This window comes from Sphaerodactylus townsendi, linkage group LG10 (genome assembly GCF_021028975.2).
Source record: "Sphaerodactylus townsendi isolate TG3544 linkage group LG10, MPM_Stown_v2.3, whole genome shotgun sequence".
Taxonomy (NCBI): Eukaryota; Metazoa; Chordata; class Lepidosauria; order Squamata; family Sphaerodactylidae; genus Sphaerodactylus; species Sphaerodactylus townsendi.
This window is the reverse complement of record NC_059434.1, coordinates 39050293-39066415: the sequence shown is the minus strand read 5'-3', so window position 1 is coordinate 39066415 and position 16123 is coordinate 39050293. Positions and strand designations below refer to the sequence as shown.

At 40.1% G+C, this 16123-nt stretch overlaps 1 protein-coding gene across 2 annotated transcripts in view; it reads left to right on the top strand.

Annotated features, from left to right (window-relative positions):
* The window catches only part of PALLD (palladin, cytoskeletal associated protein), a 270815-nt gene that overhangs the window by 6016 nt on the left and 248676 nt on the right, over positions 1 to 16123 (top strand). For both annotated transcript variants that reach the window (XM_048509988.1, XM_048509987.1), the window contains exon 2: positions 45 to 1078. In XM_048509988.1, the coding sequence (XP_048365945.1) occupies positions 45 to 1078 (1034 nt within the window). The remainder of the gene's footprint in view (positions 1 to 44; positions 1079 to 16123) is intronic.

The window sequence follows — 16123 nt, the reverse complement described above, 5'->3', positions numbered from 1 at the left end:
TGGAGTCTGTTGACCTTATCAAAAGAATATTTGTTGTGTTCCAGATGCAGGAGAGAAGCTGTGAGCAAGATGCACCCCTGTCTTTAATGAGGAAGGATGCTTATGATGCAAATAAAAACAATCATACCAACAACCACGAAAACATATATGAGGATTCCTCTTCTTTCGACCTCTTTTATGATTCTCTCTCAGATATACAGGGTAGGGAATTTTCAGATGAGTTGTCTTCCTTTCTTAGTGAAGAGGAGATGAGCAAAAGTCTTGAACTTGCCCAGGAATCTATTGTGAATGCTGTAGAGGATGGGAAGGCAAAGCAGGAGTTCACATATTACTTCAACACCTCTTCTCCAAACTCACTAGAGGAAATTGAAGTAAGTGATCCAGATACTTCCAAGAAGACTCAAGTGACAACTCCAAACTCCCTATTAATTGCATCTCAAACTCTCCCAGAGCAAGAAAAGGAAAATGCACATTCTCAAGAAGCAAACAATGTTTTCAATGTTACTGGGAAAAAATCTAGCATATCACCCCTGCTACCTGCAAGGCCAAGCTTTATTCGGAGTCTCAAAAATGCTGAAAGATGTGGTCCAAGTGTGCAAAAGACGAACCCTAAGTTCAAATCATCTTCCAACAGTGAAGTTCCTTTAAAGAACAAGGTGTGTGATAAAGCTGCCACTTTGATAGAAGAACTCTCTTCCATATTTAGAGAAGCAGCCAAGACCAGAGTTGGGAGTCCAGATGGAAATTCTTCTTCCCCTGACAGTGGATATTTGTCCCCTAAAAACAAACAATCAGTCATGTCAAATTCCTTAACGAACTCAGTTCCAGACAAAACACATCAAGAGGGCATAACTGAGAATGAGTTACCCAAAGTCATTCACAATGGAGAATCTGTGCTCCACAGGAAGAGCAGCTCTCAGGTCAATGGAAATGACTCCTTGAATCAGCTTTCCAAGGAAAATCACAATCAAATGTCAGCTCCTCAGTTTACTCTAAAACTCAGGAGTCTGGAAGTTGCTGAAGGAAGCAAGGTGCAGCTAGAATGCAGAGTTACGGGGAAACCATCACCACATGTGAGGTAAGATTGGAAAATAGTCTTCTGGTCATCCCTGTGCTCTCAGGTATGACCAATAGTTATTATGTCCTCAAATTTAAATCTATTGTCCCAGTACTATGGAACAGATAAAGATGATGTCTAATCTATTCATATATCTGCATTACATGTAGGAACAGCCATAATGGCCAGCCATTATTTGTAGAGCCTTCAACCCTATTTTCCCCTGCAATGCTTGTCCATTGCTTCTGTAACTCTTAATCTTGTCACATGGTGAGTTAATGATCCCAACTCTTCTCCAAGTTTGAAAGAGTCACTCATACCACTTCCAATCTTCCCTCTTGTCAGTGGAATTGTTTGAAAATAGAGGTTTGAGTATCATGGCCTTAATAATGAGATCTATCTCCATGTCACCATAGACATATATTCTTCTTGATGCAATGTCAAGTTGTGCTGATGAAGTTGTTAACAGTGGTGCTTATCATTTGCATGACTTTGGGTATCTTCTGCTATTGTATTTTGAATACTTTAAATGTAATTCTTTTTTTAAAAAATTGCTCACATAGAGAGTAGTATCGAGAGGCATAGTCTGTGTAAACTGTGCAAATGAAAAGGGTGTCTTATGAAGAAATTCTTCCTCCTGTGGGGGGAAAAACTTTCTCCGTCGGAGGGAGACGTGGGGGGAAAATCTATTTCCATTGGTGGGAGGCTTAGTGGAAAGGAGTTGTAAGAATCAATCCAGCAAAAAGTTATTACTTCCTATTTTTAAATTATCACAGTCACTTGTCTGGTTTGAAAATTAATGTCTATCTTTGGACCACATAATAATTCCCAATATTATTTTACAGTGCTAGAACATTTTGCTTTGTCCAAAATAAGAAAAGAATTAGACAAAACTTCCATGTAATTACAAGAAACCATTTCTTTCTTTTTAAAATCCCAAAATATCTATGTAAAACATGGCAGCAATATAACCTTTTTTTTACTATGTCTTTCTAAGGATCTTCCAATTAAAAAGACTGTTCCTATGCTGCAACTTTAAATTGTTTTCTATGATACACTTAATTGCTGCTACTTTTACATTGAACTGCCTAATTGCTGACGTCTGTTGCAAGTTCAGCATATAACTTAACAGATATGTGGAGAATGCCTACAGAACTGAATGTTATCATATCAGTTTCATTCCCTAGAAAAGTGTGAGGTCAATGGAGCGGTCATATATTCACGTTTTGGTACGCTTACATTCTTGCAGTTGTGGTAATTACTTTCACATGCTACCAGTGCTTTTCCATTATTCCTCCTGTTAATTCAATGTGAAACTCATAATATAAAAATCAGCTTTGTCATAATGTCCCAAACCTGACATTCACTAGCCACAAACACTGGTAAGGCCCATTTTGGATCACTGACAGTCTCTGTATAGGCACTTCATGTGGAGGGGAAGGGCAGCCTATAAATGTAAGAAATGAAATGAAATGCCTTTTATAGCACATTGTACATATAGATTCACGCACACACAAGAATCTTGAGAGAGATATCCCAGGGGAAATTAGAAGGTCTGAATCTCTCTTTGAATTTGAGGAGGAGGGAGTCTTTTAAGATAGGTCTCTTTAGAAGGGCACAGGGTTCTTCCAGATGATTGCCCTGGGGGGCTTGCATTGTAAAGTTTTTACGATGGCTGTTTATTATCATCTATACCATCTTATTGATTTTGCCTAGGGCTTTGAGTCAGAGGTGTAGCTAGGGGAAAAGGAGCCCAATGCAAAATCTGAGTTTTGCTACCCCCCCCCCCCCAAGTTCGTTTGTGTTTTTTGTATTTTTTTAGTGTTTTCTCAGTTTTTGGCCTGCAGGGAGTGCAGATTTTAGGCTAGCAGCATCAAAAACTCAGGGTATCTTTAGGAGACTATCCTAATGATACCAGCCGGTTTGGTAAAGTTTGGTTCAGGGGGTCCAAAGTTATGGACTCTCAAAGGTGTAGCCCCATCTCCTATTAGCTCCCATTGGAAACAATGGGGGATGGGGCACCCTATTTGGGAGTCCATAACTTTGAAACCCCTGAACCAAGCCTCACCAAACTTGGGTGGTATCATCAGGAGAGTCCCCCAAAAACTCCCTGACCGCACCCCCCACAGACTAAAAACTGAAAAACACTAAAAATACATAAGTTCATAAATGTATGTTTATCACTTCATGACCAGCAATAATTTTCATGTGTCACAATGAAATAGTTAACAATAAAATAATGTGTAACAGTAAAATAATCACAGTTAAATATCGATATACTCCACCCATCCCATGGAAATAGTGTTCATAGCCAGGATTTTCCAGCTTAATTTTGGGAAATCCTTGGAGATTTAGTAGTGGTGCCATGAGAATGTGAAGTTTGGGCAGGGGAGCTCAGTGAGAATGTGATCTTACAGAGGCCACCCTCCAAACCTACCATTCCTTGAGGGAAACTGATCACTACAGCCTGCAGATCAGTTGAAAGTCTGGGACAACACCAAACAACCCCTGGAGGCTGGTAACCATATTTCTTTTACATTTTATTATTTATTTTAGTAGACATAAACAGAATAGAAAAAAGTAAAGGAAAAGAAATTAACAACCATATCCATTCAATTGCGATTATATTCCAAGACAAATATAGGGCTGTGCATCCAGATAGAGCTGAACCAAAAATGAATGATTGGGGGGGGAGAGAGACAAAGGGTTCCTTCAGTCCCTCCACCTTTTTTAAAATGGGAGAACTCCTCTCCCCCTCACTTACCTGCTGACTGCTGACTCTCAAATCCACATGGATTCAGGGGCAGCAGGCAACAGATGTTTGAACGTTAGTTCCCTGACTAGCTGCACTCAACATTCAGTATCTGTACCCCCCTGCTACCTAAAGATCCCACTTGGACTTCTGAGGTGGGGAGGTGCGGAGTTGAATGCTGAACTCAGCATTTTTTTCAGAGTCAGGTTTAAAAGACATGAATTTTTTTGAAAAAGCGGGGGGGGGGCTCATAACAATATGAGTGTTCAGCTGTTTTTGGCTTTTTTGAAATTTTCTGATTCTTATAAACCTGAACTTGGACAATACCAGAAAAACATGGTAACACTCCTACTAGTTAGCTTAATATTATTGACAGAAATATGGGGAGCATTGCTGTGGTGGATATCATTTTTATGACAATTTTTAGGTGAACACTGGTTCATATCTGAATCACCTCATGAGCCGGCGGAGAAAATCTTTAAAATCATTTTCTTTTTATTGAGTAACACCAGGGAGCAGAATTTTTTTAAAAAAACTGTTCCATTAACACACACCTTAGTGAATTTTGAAATATTCAAATAAATAGTTAAAATATTCGCTCAGAGACAACCTCAGACCAATATTTAAGGTGTCACAGACTTGGTAGAATGTTCAAATGTGGATTCTCCTATTTTCAACACTATTGTTAAATTACATAAGGAAGCAACAGTTTTTTTTAAAAAAACTGTTCCATTAACACACACCTTAGTGAATTTTGAAATATTCAAATAAATAGTTAAAATATTCACTCAGAGACAACCTCAGACCAATATTTAAGGTGTCACAGACTTGGTAGAATTTTCAAATGTGGATTCTCCTATTTTCAACGCTATTGTTAAATTACATAAGGAAGCAACAGGTGGCACTGCAAGGCAGGATATAAGTTTGTTTTTCAATAAAGCTTTAGGAATGAGCCAGATCAACGAAAATATACACAGATTATAATATGTCCACAGCAACATTCTTAAATCATGCACTAAGTATCCAATTTAACTGGCTGATGCTGAAAATAAAGCAAATTTTTATTTTAGATTACATCCTTAAACATGCATCAAATAGCAGTACAAAACAACAAACTTCCACAATTTCATATTTGAAAACTCCCATCTCAGCAATGTATGCCTATTCATCTATTTTTGCTGTGATCCATCTGCAGTCTCAGGGCATTTGTCAGCCTCTTTCTTTGAGGATGTTTGGTGTTCATCAGTAATGCTAGGTGTGTACACCCACATTACTGTTGTACTTATTGTATACACCGGAGTATCCACCAGCATTTCAAGGATAAAAATAGAGCAGGAATAAGAAAACAGTCCTACTGCCCAGTAGCATGGCTTGGTAGACAGTGGTGAGAGAGGCCAATACAATCTAGGGCTATTAATGGTGTTTGCTCTTGCCAAGCTGTCTTGCTTTATGCAGACAGAAAATGAATTCAGGTCATGTTATTTCACATAAGAGAAGCATTGGTCATATGTGTACATAATGTTATGCTGTCTTGCATAAAATAATGCATATTGTTCACATTGTACATTCTTTTTTCACATTACACATTATTGCATTCCCACAGTCATTGTTCTGAGAAATCTGATTGTAATCAGAGCCAGTATTTAAAAAGTCGTTAGCAGTTATCTGCATTTCAGTTAACTCAGTGTGTCATCTCTACATTTCTCAGTCATCTATATATTGCTCTGTTTTTTTCTCATCAGAACACCACTAGATTTTACAAAAAGGAAATAAATTGCTGGTATTCCAATCTGACAATCATAGACATATTTGGCAACTTTCACAAATCAGTGCTTCTAATGTAAATGGAATATCTTATATACAGAAGATCTGCTCTTGGGTAGAGTTCTCAGAAAAGAGCAACACTTGGAACCAGCGGTAGTGGTAGAACTGCAGTTGTTATTTATCAGTGCTTATGGTGCAAATACTAAGCCTTGCTTAGGTTCCAATATCTGACAAGTCCTGGTTAGTATTTGGATGGAAGTCCATGGTTGCTATGTAGAAGCAGGCAAGGGCAAATTTCCTCTGAATGTCTTTTGCCTTGAAAATCCCGCAGGGTCACCATAAGTTGGCTGTGACTTGATGGCACTTTAAACACACATACTGCAAGCCATTAAGTTGTGTTTCTTCTGGTTTTGACATGTATTGTTGCTTGCTTACTGGCAAGACAGCATCTTGGACTACTTAAAATTCTTGGAGTCAAATGCTATGACTGTATAACCACATTTAGATGGCACATTTTTGTGGAATGAAATGCATTGCTTTATAAATATTAATGTGGTAAGTAGAATTATCACTTCAAACATGACTTGGTAATCCAAAAATGTTCCAGAGGATGTAATCCATGTGATGTCTAAAATGTTTAAAATGACTGTGTTGGTGTTTATGTGAGTGAGAAAAAAAGACATAAAAATTGTATTTTTTTTGCATTTGAGGTTGGTAACTATTTTTACATCTGAAAAATATATGGAAGCTTTAAATTGGTTACTGTTTTACACCCAATAATAGTTTTGTTGGTAGTCATGTTAGTCTATGGTAGTCCAGCAGTGGGATCTTAGAAGTTGGTAAAGTTTTTCAGGATGTAAGAACATGCATTCACTTTCACCAAGATAAATGTGTTTTGTTTAGCTATTAAACAAATTAAAGTATTAACTGGAGAGTGTGGTAGTCTTGTTTTAACATCAAGAATAGGAACACAGATAAGCTGAATTTTCCACACTTCCTGCCAGAGGCATACTGGGGGTAAATGGCGCCTAGAGATAAATTGTCTCCAGGACACCCCCAGGCTCTGCCCCCCCCTCCACCCCAGCTCCACCCGTGATGCCCCCAGGTTCCACCCCCCACTGCCCTCAACCTTCCCATGTCACCATGGACATGGACATGGGCAAGGTCTAGTGCTGCCACCTTCCTCAGATTCTCTCAGTTGAAAGAGTTCCTCAGTCCGGGGTGCCTCAGTCTCTTGACCTCCCTACCCAGTAGAAGTTGGGAGAGACTGCAGTCCGAACTCAAGAGACTCCTGCTTTGCTATGCAGGGGTTATCTGGAAGGAAAGGAGCTTGGGGAGCAGGAAGGGTGGGACCTCCTGCCGTTTCCCTCAAGTCTCACCCCACCCCGACCTCATCTCAGGTAAGCTATAAAAGCAGGTCTCTGAGGCCGGGACTGCAGTCTCTTCTGGCCTGCCCAGAGGGAAGGTCAAAAGAGACTGCAGGCTACCGGCTGGGAGCCCAGCCAGCGGGGGGGAGGGAGGAAGGAACAGAGGGGGAGTCCAGGGTGGGGTTGAGGGCACTTAGGGACAGGGAGTCCTGCTGCCTGGTCGTTTTTGTGTGCCTCGACTGACACCGACAGGGTCGAGGCATGGGAAAACGAGGCAGCAGGACTCCCTGGTCATGTGGAGGCCCGATTTTGCGCCCCCCATGTAACCAGAAGAGTGGCGCCTGGGGACAAGGGTAGCCACTACTTCCCGCCTAACCTCATTATGTGCGACTGCTTTCAGGCTCTTTTTTTTTTTACAGCTCATTCTGGGTATAAGAGCAGGCAACTAGGTATAAGAGCAGGCAACAACAGCAAAGGGAAAAATAAAGTGGGGAACAATGAATTCAGTTTCTTGATGGAACCTTTTATGTTAAAATAATCCTACTTTAACTATAAATTGCAACATAAGCAATAATCACCAGTTCTTCTTAGCTGTTAAGATACACCATGCATAAGGAGAAATCATACAAAGTGTGAGCCTCAAAATGAACATAGCTGCCATTTTCTGTGATCAAGGCAACAAGGCTTTCTCAGCTCTGGCCTCAGCCTGATGGAATGCATTATCTAGCACAGGGGTCAGCAACCTTTACCACCCAAAGAGCCACTTGGACCCGTTTTCCACAGCTCCAAAGATCTACCAAGCCAGAGAGATCTACCAAGCCACCTACAGTTTGGCCCCTGCACTCACCTTTTTTTCCAGCGCTGGGAGGCGGAGGCGCTGGGCAAGAAAAACCCCTCTGCCCGACGGAGCAGGCAGCTGCCTGCTCTGTGGGGCAGAGGGGGGATGGCAGCTGCGGGGATGGTAGAGGCGGGGTGGCAGCTGCTCTGGAGAGACACACCCACACTACCCTCCGACCTCCAGGGGTTGGAGGGCAGCGTGGGTGTGTCCCTCCAACTCTTCAGAGCAGTGCTGGAAGGAAAGGTGAGTGGAGGGAATGCGAAAAGCGGCGCCCTCACGCACGGAGCCGCCTCCGGTTCAGCCCCTCCACTCACCTTTCCTTCCAGTGCTGCCCTGGAGGACTGGAGGGACACACCCACACTACCCTCCGACCTCCAGGCAACATGGAGCCGCAGTATAAGGCTGAAAGAGCTGCATGTGGCTCCAGAGCACGGGTTGCAGACCCCTGATCTAGCAGAGTGTCTGACTTTATGCAGCAGAGCCTATAACACAGAGTTGATAATCTGGCCATTTTTAAAACAAAAATTGAAACTGTGTATCTTCAGAGGAGAGGGAGTTGTTTGACCATTCAGCTATAGAAAGGTGAGATAGAGGTAGGTGGTTGAACAAAGAAAAGCTACAGAAACATTACACACAACGAAAAAACTACCTCAAAGTCAACTTTCAGAAAAAAACATTCAGGGTAAAAATGTTGGGGGTTTTTTACATTCAGGGAATAATGGGGGTGGAGGGAGCAAACATGGAAGGCACAAAAATAGTGTGAAATGTAAATCAAAGCAGTATGAGGTCAGAATCAATAGGAAAAAACCTATGCAGAAAAGCTCTACGTCGTAGGAAGAGGTCCAAAAGAGGATGGACCTGTATCAGTACAGAACGAAATTTGCTTGAGAACTGTATAATTTCCCAAATAATTATCAAATAGAATTGCTTGTAAAAGCTGTTCTTAAGTGAACTACAAGTAAAAGCAAGTAGAAGACTTTTAAGATCTCATCCATATGTTTTGTTAAGTTCTTTTTCTTATAGCCTCTGTAATGTCAGCTTCAAAGCTAGCATAACTTGATGTTCCCTCCTGTTGAGCATGTATGTAATAAAAATGATTATTAGTTTGCATTTATAGTTCCTTTATATCAAAGGATATGAGTGTTTAACAACCTGTGCCACATGGTAGCAACCTTGCTTTGCTTTCAAACATCTAAAAACGGAGTCCTTGATCAGGGGGAATAAAAGGAGAGACATATGTTCCATCTGTCCCTATTTACTAGGCTAGTCCTGGATTTCTGGTAACTGTGCCCCTTTTTACAGATGTCTGAAACATTTATCCATGTGAGTTGGCAGCATTGATTTTTCATCATTTAACTCTCTCCCTAGACTACCAAGAAGTTAAAGATCTGACTGGGGAAATAGATGTATCTTTGTCTAGTGCACATGTAAAGACATATGCATGAATACTAAGATACCCTGCAGCACACAGCCTGCCAGTTCACATAGCTACTGAAATACATTTTGAACAGCTGGTAAAACTTTGTAGGACAATTATGCTTTTCAAATAAATAGGCTTTTAAATCAATGGCTATTTCACAAAAAATGTATACAACTTATAGAAAGTAGAGACTAGGGTCCACCAGTGTGGAGGGAAGGATTTGGACAGTGATCCTTGAAAGTTGAAGTGTTATTAGCGTGCTCTGTTTTCATGTGTAAAAATCTGGTGGGTATGAAGGTAGACTATAACAGTAAAGCTATTGTGGGATGCCCTGACCTGGATGGTCGCAAGCTAGCCTGATCTCAACAGATCTCAGAAGCTAAGTAGTATATAAATGGGCAACCTCCAAGTAACACTGGAGTTGTGACATAGAGGTAGGCAATGGCAAACAACCTCCACACTTCTCTTGTTTTGAAAACCTTATGGGGATGTCATAAGTCATCTGTGTTTGCCAAGATCAGAATGACCCAACCCATCATTGCTTCACTCCTATACAATCATTTAACTGATGCTCTTAGGATTCCTTTAATCTTAGATAATCTTGATCCTTACTTTTGTGAAAGCGTAGCAAAATATCTTTTAAAGATTATAGACGCAACGCTAGATGGATATTAAGCATTACATTGCTATCATCATAACAACAACAATGTTGCTCACATTAACTATTTGCTAATTGTTATACAAAGTGCCTACCTCTCAAGCCAGCAACCTTTTAGTTCACGGGTCACCCAAAGTCAAATAACAACCTGTGGGTGATTCATTGAGGAAGATGCCGTGAAGGTTTTGTTATTATTGATTGCCACAGATGGAAGTGGACAACTGAAGGCTGTGGCAACTCTATGGGAGGTCAAATCTGTAATTGTTTGCCCATTTCCTCAGCCCCTCTATCCCTTTGTTCTGTGTTAGGTGCCACTCTAACAAACTCTGTGTTTTATAGTGGAGTGTTGATACTGTATGCTGTTGTGATGCCTGGGCTCTGTTGGTGGGTTTTCAGTCTGGTCTGTGGAGAGGTGTATAGGAATGGCACTTTTGATGAGTCCATTTGGACTAAACTATTGATAAGACTCTGAATGGCTGCTGTATCTATCTGTTTTTTATGGACAATTGTTTTATTGTATTTTGGAATGCCAATAAAGGCTTGTCTATGTCTAAGTCATCTGTGACTTGATGGCAAAAAAAAAAGTTAGAGGCTTAGAACAGACCTGACCAACTTGTGACCCACCAAAGGTGAAATCAGTAAGGTATGGAAACCGAGTAGGTGCTCAGTAAACTTTATGGTTCTGCTGCCCACACAGGATTGCAAAAACCGAGCTGAATACCTGGCAGGTTTACCGTAAATACTGGTAACTGGACGCAGAAGGGCTGTCTTCAGTTTACAGGTTGGCAAACCTGGTCTACACTTTGCAGAAGCTACAGCTGAAGCAAAAGTGGGGCTTTTCAGTTAAAAGGGACTTTGTATTTTACTGAAGGCTGGAATCTCTTGTGGGAAACACTGTAAGGGGTGAAACATATATATCTCCTTTTAATAACCTGGACTCTAACCAGCTTTCTAGCAAAGAGAAAACAGTGCTGAGCATGCTTAGTTCCCTAGGGAGAGAAGTATAGTAAAGAAGTATTAACCTGCTAAAATAATTTAGTCTGGAGTTCCAGTTGATTCACTTTGTCCAAGCATGTCCAATAATAACAAAATGAGTCTCAACAGATCAATTGACAAAAGAATTCTAAAAAGTCTTTATCCTTCATCAATACACGGCTGCTGTAATCATATAAAACATAACACCTGATGTGGTTATAAATTTATAGTAATATGCTGCTAAATCCAGTGCTTTCACAAATGGATAGAAAATGATTTCTCCCTTTGCACATTTTTATGGAAACTATAGAGGAAAATTTAATCCAGAAATCACTATTTCCAATTTAAGTAGAAGTACTCACAATACACCCATCAAGACAAATGTTCTCTAACTGTTCTGGACATCTGTGCATTTGTCCTGCCATTTTTGCACTCTCTAAAAGAGGACAGGACAACTGTTTATTACCCTTGTGACAGAAGTCAACAGCTAGAAGAGATGCACTCCACAAGGCTTCAGTGTGATGGAAGATAGTCCCCTACTTTCTATCTTCACCTGTAATGGCAGTAATTCCCAACCCTTTTTATCCCATATATTACATTGTACTCTGTTAACTTACATTGTAAACCACCTTGAATACTATAGTAGGGAGTGGTATATAAATGTAATAATTAAATAGGTAAGGAAAGTACTGGAGAAGAAGGCCAACATCCTCAGCAAAAGAGAAATTCTGCCATCTTTCTTGCCATTCTAAGAGATGCTAAACAAACAGATGCAAAGCAAGAGTGTACCAAATTTCCTAGAAGGATTTTAGGCTCCAAGTTTGGACCCAAGCAAGTTTGCCAACCTCCAATGTGTGGCCTGGAATTCTCCTTGAATTACAACTGATCTCCAGAGATCAGTTTCCCTACAGAAAATGGTCATTCATAGGGTGGACTCTATGGCTTTCCTGCTGAACTTCCTACCCAAATTCTGTTCTCTACTGGCTCCACCCCTAAATCTCCATAAATTTCCCAGCTTAGCAACCCTAGGCCAAAGGTATGTGTTTGGAAGTTCCAGTGTGTGATTTGTCTCTAAATAGAAATCATTGGGGGACAGGGATTGGGGCTACCGCATTAAGGAAGAGGGGAGGTAAACTCTTCCCACAATGTTTCTTCAAATAGAAATGACCCCACAGTCTTAAATCCTGGTAGGAAAAAGGAAACACACTTGTTTGGCCCTTTGTTTCATTAACTTTGAGACTTGTCCATACAACCTGAACCACACAGAAGCCAGCTACAAATGGTAATTTCTGTGGCGCTAATGACACTCTGTGTATTTGGTTATAATTGTTGATATATATTTTTAAAACCTGCTCTCTGATCAGAAGACACTTTAACTGTACTAATAGGAATTGACCAAATAACTATTCTATTTGTAGATACATTTATATTCTCTGCAATAAAAATACGAGCTGAGGTAACATTCTGTGTATAATTAGTTGTTTCCAACCCTTAAACCCTAAGCCAGAGGTCCTCAAAGGTTTTGAACTTGTGGGCACTTTTAAGATTTTGCAATAAAGCAATGGGCACAACCCAAAATGGCCACACGGAAGGCAGAGCCAACCACACATACAGAGGAAGCCCAAGTGCTGGGAATAAGAGGAGTAAATTTTTAAAATATGCTGGGAAGAGGAGTCAGAGAGAGAATAAAACTAATATTGTGATAACAGCTGTCACTGAATTGTTATTTTAACCTGCAAAGCCAATCAGATTTCAAATGGGCAAATAAAAGCTCTATACTGGGCAGAACTCCACCTGGCCCCACACACTTTTTCAAAACACTTGGCAGGTATTTAAAAGTGCATTTGGTTGGGGGCTCATGCTCTAGTTATTCTAGAATGAATGATGGATGCTAAGATTTTATGTATGTAATTAACTCTGTAATAGTGGGTTTCCCCCCCAGCTTCTGAATAGCCTGTGACCCATAATAAGGACTGACACAGCTTATAACTGCTGTAGAATTCATGTTGTGTATCATACAGACTCCTATGGCATTACAATTGAGGGGGAATAAAGGTGTAGATTCAAAATACATCCATTCTGTATAACTGCACAGCCCTGCAAAACTTTGGGTGCTTGGGTGACATAAAGAAATGCTGAACTTCAGCTGAAGAGCTTTGTGATATATTCAGCATGCAAACATCTGGTTTTCTCATGGTCTTGAGCCAAGAGAGGATGATTTTTTGGATAAGCTACCCATTCTTTATTTCACAAATTTAAAACTAGTTCTGAAAAATTATATATCATTAGCACTGAACATAGAGTATTAAAACAAGAGCCCTGAGAAGTCTCCTTTACTCTTCCCTTCAGGAAGTATGATATTGTTTAAACAAAGAAAGATGACAGTACCAGAAAGCTTGTTCTTGCTTGTCCTGCTTTTACAGCAAGTGTACATGAGATATGAACATTTTGCAAATAATTAGCCCATCACCATGGAATTTTTTTAAAAAGAATGTATTTTATATACAGTCCGGTTAAACTCAGTGAGACTTAACTGCTTATAAACATGCCTAGAATTTAGGCTGAACAAGACTTGTGTGAAGACATACTTTCAAGAATAGTGCTTTTAATTTATCTCAAATGTCTGTTTCTTTCGTGTGTGTGAGGCTGCAGGTATAGAGGTTACACATGCATTGCATTAGGCTGCAGTTTTTTAAAGATACTAAGTAGATTCTTCCTGTTTTGAAGACGAAGAAAAATTATAAATCCTATATTACGTATATTTGTATTCAAATATTTTACTTTCCCACAGTATGGACAGTAGTATAAATTTCTGCTATTGCTATATATCTGTGTGTCCAATAGAGGGTGCCCTGAGATCCAAATATGTCACATGCTATGCTCAAATAATTTCAGAAATGACCACACATGCTTTAATGCCATTTTAGTAATGATATGGTAACCTGGTAAAATAAAAGAGCTTGTCCTTTTAATTACAACTTTCAGATCAGCTCTATGGAAAAGTCAGTTGATTGCATACTGTGGAAGCATTAGTCAAAACTCATGAATAAGAAGGCAAATTATTATCACTCTGTTGCTCCAGGGTAAAGAAGGAAAAGATTGGAAAAATCTCTCCTAGTGTTTATATTAGAACTCTCCTTATTAGTTTATATTAGAACTTCATGGTCTTGGTCACTCTGGGCAATTTCCCACTGAAAATTAAAAGTAGATTAATCCAAGTTTCAAAATGAACCACAACTTTTCGTTGCGGATTCAACATCCTCACTGCACCATTTTTCCAGGGAAGACCCTAGGCCTGCATCAGATTCCAGAAATGCAACAATCCCCACTGTCACGCAATTGGTTTGGCGAGTCTTGGTGGGTCTCTTCTGATTGGCTGTCATGCCATGTTGGGGCAGGAACTTTTCTTCACGTTATCATGTCAGCCGGTGAAGATGTGAGACTGTGAACAAGGCACCCCCTCTGAGTTTAAACATTATACCGAGCATCCCCTTGCTCTCATTCTCTCATCAGAGACGTTAAACGTTAGACCAAAACAGAAGAAGTTGAGCGAAACAAAACCAAATGAGACGAAAACAAAAAGAAATAACTGCGCGCGTATCATGCACGGGCCACCACGCTCTGATTAGCTGGCAGCATTTGCATCACTGTGAACGGCGGGAAATTGAACTACATCAGGCCCCTGAACCTCCCCACCAGTGCGGATTGATAGAGTGTTATGCCAAAAAGTTGCACAAGCAACCACGTACTGGGGAAATGCTAGATAAGGGGGAGGGGGAGCGACAAAACTGGGATTGATCTGTGTTCCGAGGTTCGACAGTGGGGAGATCGTGAGAAAACCTGGATATTTTGGGTGACTATCCCAGGATTAATCGCCAGTGGCAAATCGCCCCCTGACAGTCATAATTCTATTCCTAATTCTTAGCAAGTGATTTACAGAACCAAATATAGGAAATAGATCATATGCTGTATTTGGTATTCTGTACTACCCTGCAACTAATTGTTTGAGAAGTGGGGGAGTGGTGGTATTTTCCTTGCTATGTAGATAATTTTCATGTATTATCTCATAAAATATTAGATGCTTGTGGCTTTAAATCCCTTGTAGGACTAGCTGACCAGTTAAGATAGTTACCTTTCGAACCTATGGATCCAGTTGTTTTCCAGAATGTTTAGATGGACTTCCCAATAATTAGAATTCTAGCATTAGACAGTTCTGTTGATCATTTGGTTGACTTTGAAATAAGAGATTTAACTTAGCAATAGTAATTCCCTCATTTCATTAGCAGACCTATTCGGGAACCACTTCTCCAGAAATGTAGTGCAATGAAATATATTCTAAATAATATAAAAGAAGGATATGGTTGCTTACACTGTGATATTGTTCAGTGTCATACTATCTACAGTTACTCCTGACCTGGACAGTTTAGGCTAGCCTGATCTCATCAGAACTTGGAAGCTAAGCAAGGTTTGGCCCTGGTTAGTATTTGGATGGTACAGCACCAAGGAACTTTATGGTTGCTATGCAGAGGCAGGTAAAGGCAAACCACCTCCACACATCTCTTACCTCAAGAACCCTACAGAGTTGCTATATGCTGACTGTAACTTGACTGCAAAACAAAAAACCATATCTGCATAGGATTGCACTATTTGACTATTTTCCAGAAATAGGAACTTTTCTTTGTAAGAGCATCTGTATCAAGTAACTGAAAACAGTATATTTTTAGCAGCAGTTTAACTTCATGCTGCTTTCTAGAACTGGACTATAATTACAGAAAATGAATTTTTTGTGTTCCTCACATGTTCAAACTGGATGAAAGGAAGGATAAAACAAGAATAACAATATGAGTAAAAATAAAATATCTTCATTTTTTTCTCCATCATGATTGCACTGCAAGCTCCTTGTTACAGAGAATCTTCATTTTATTCTACCATACTCTATGCATTGCAGGCAGAAGATCTGATAATAGTAATAAAAGAAATAACAATAATCACATTTAGGATAATTAGGCAGTGGAGTTACTCCGTGACTTGTCCCATGTGCTGTAGTGCCAGCCCATGCTTTTATGTCTCTCAGGCTTTGTGACTAATGCCATGCATCAGTATCTCTACCTCCACTGTTTCCCATGGACTTCTTTCCCAGCTTTTGCAAAGGCTTCCAGATATTGTTTGGAGAGACTTCTGGTCAGAGACACCACTCTATGAGCTACAAAGCAGAGTTCCATTCTGCATCTAGTGGTTCCCCTGCACAAATGTTCTTGTCATCTAGCAAGCAGCCTAGACAAATATGAATGT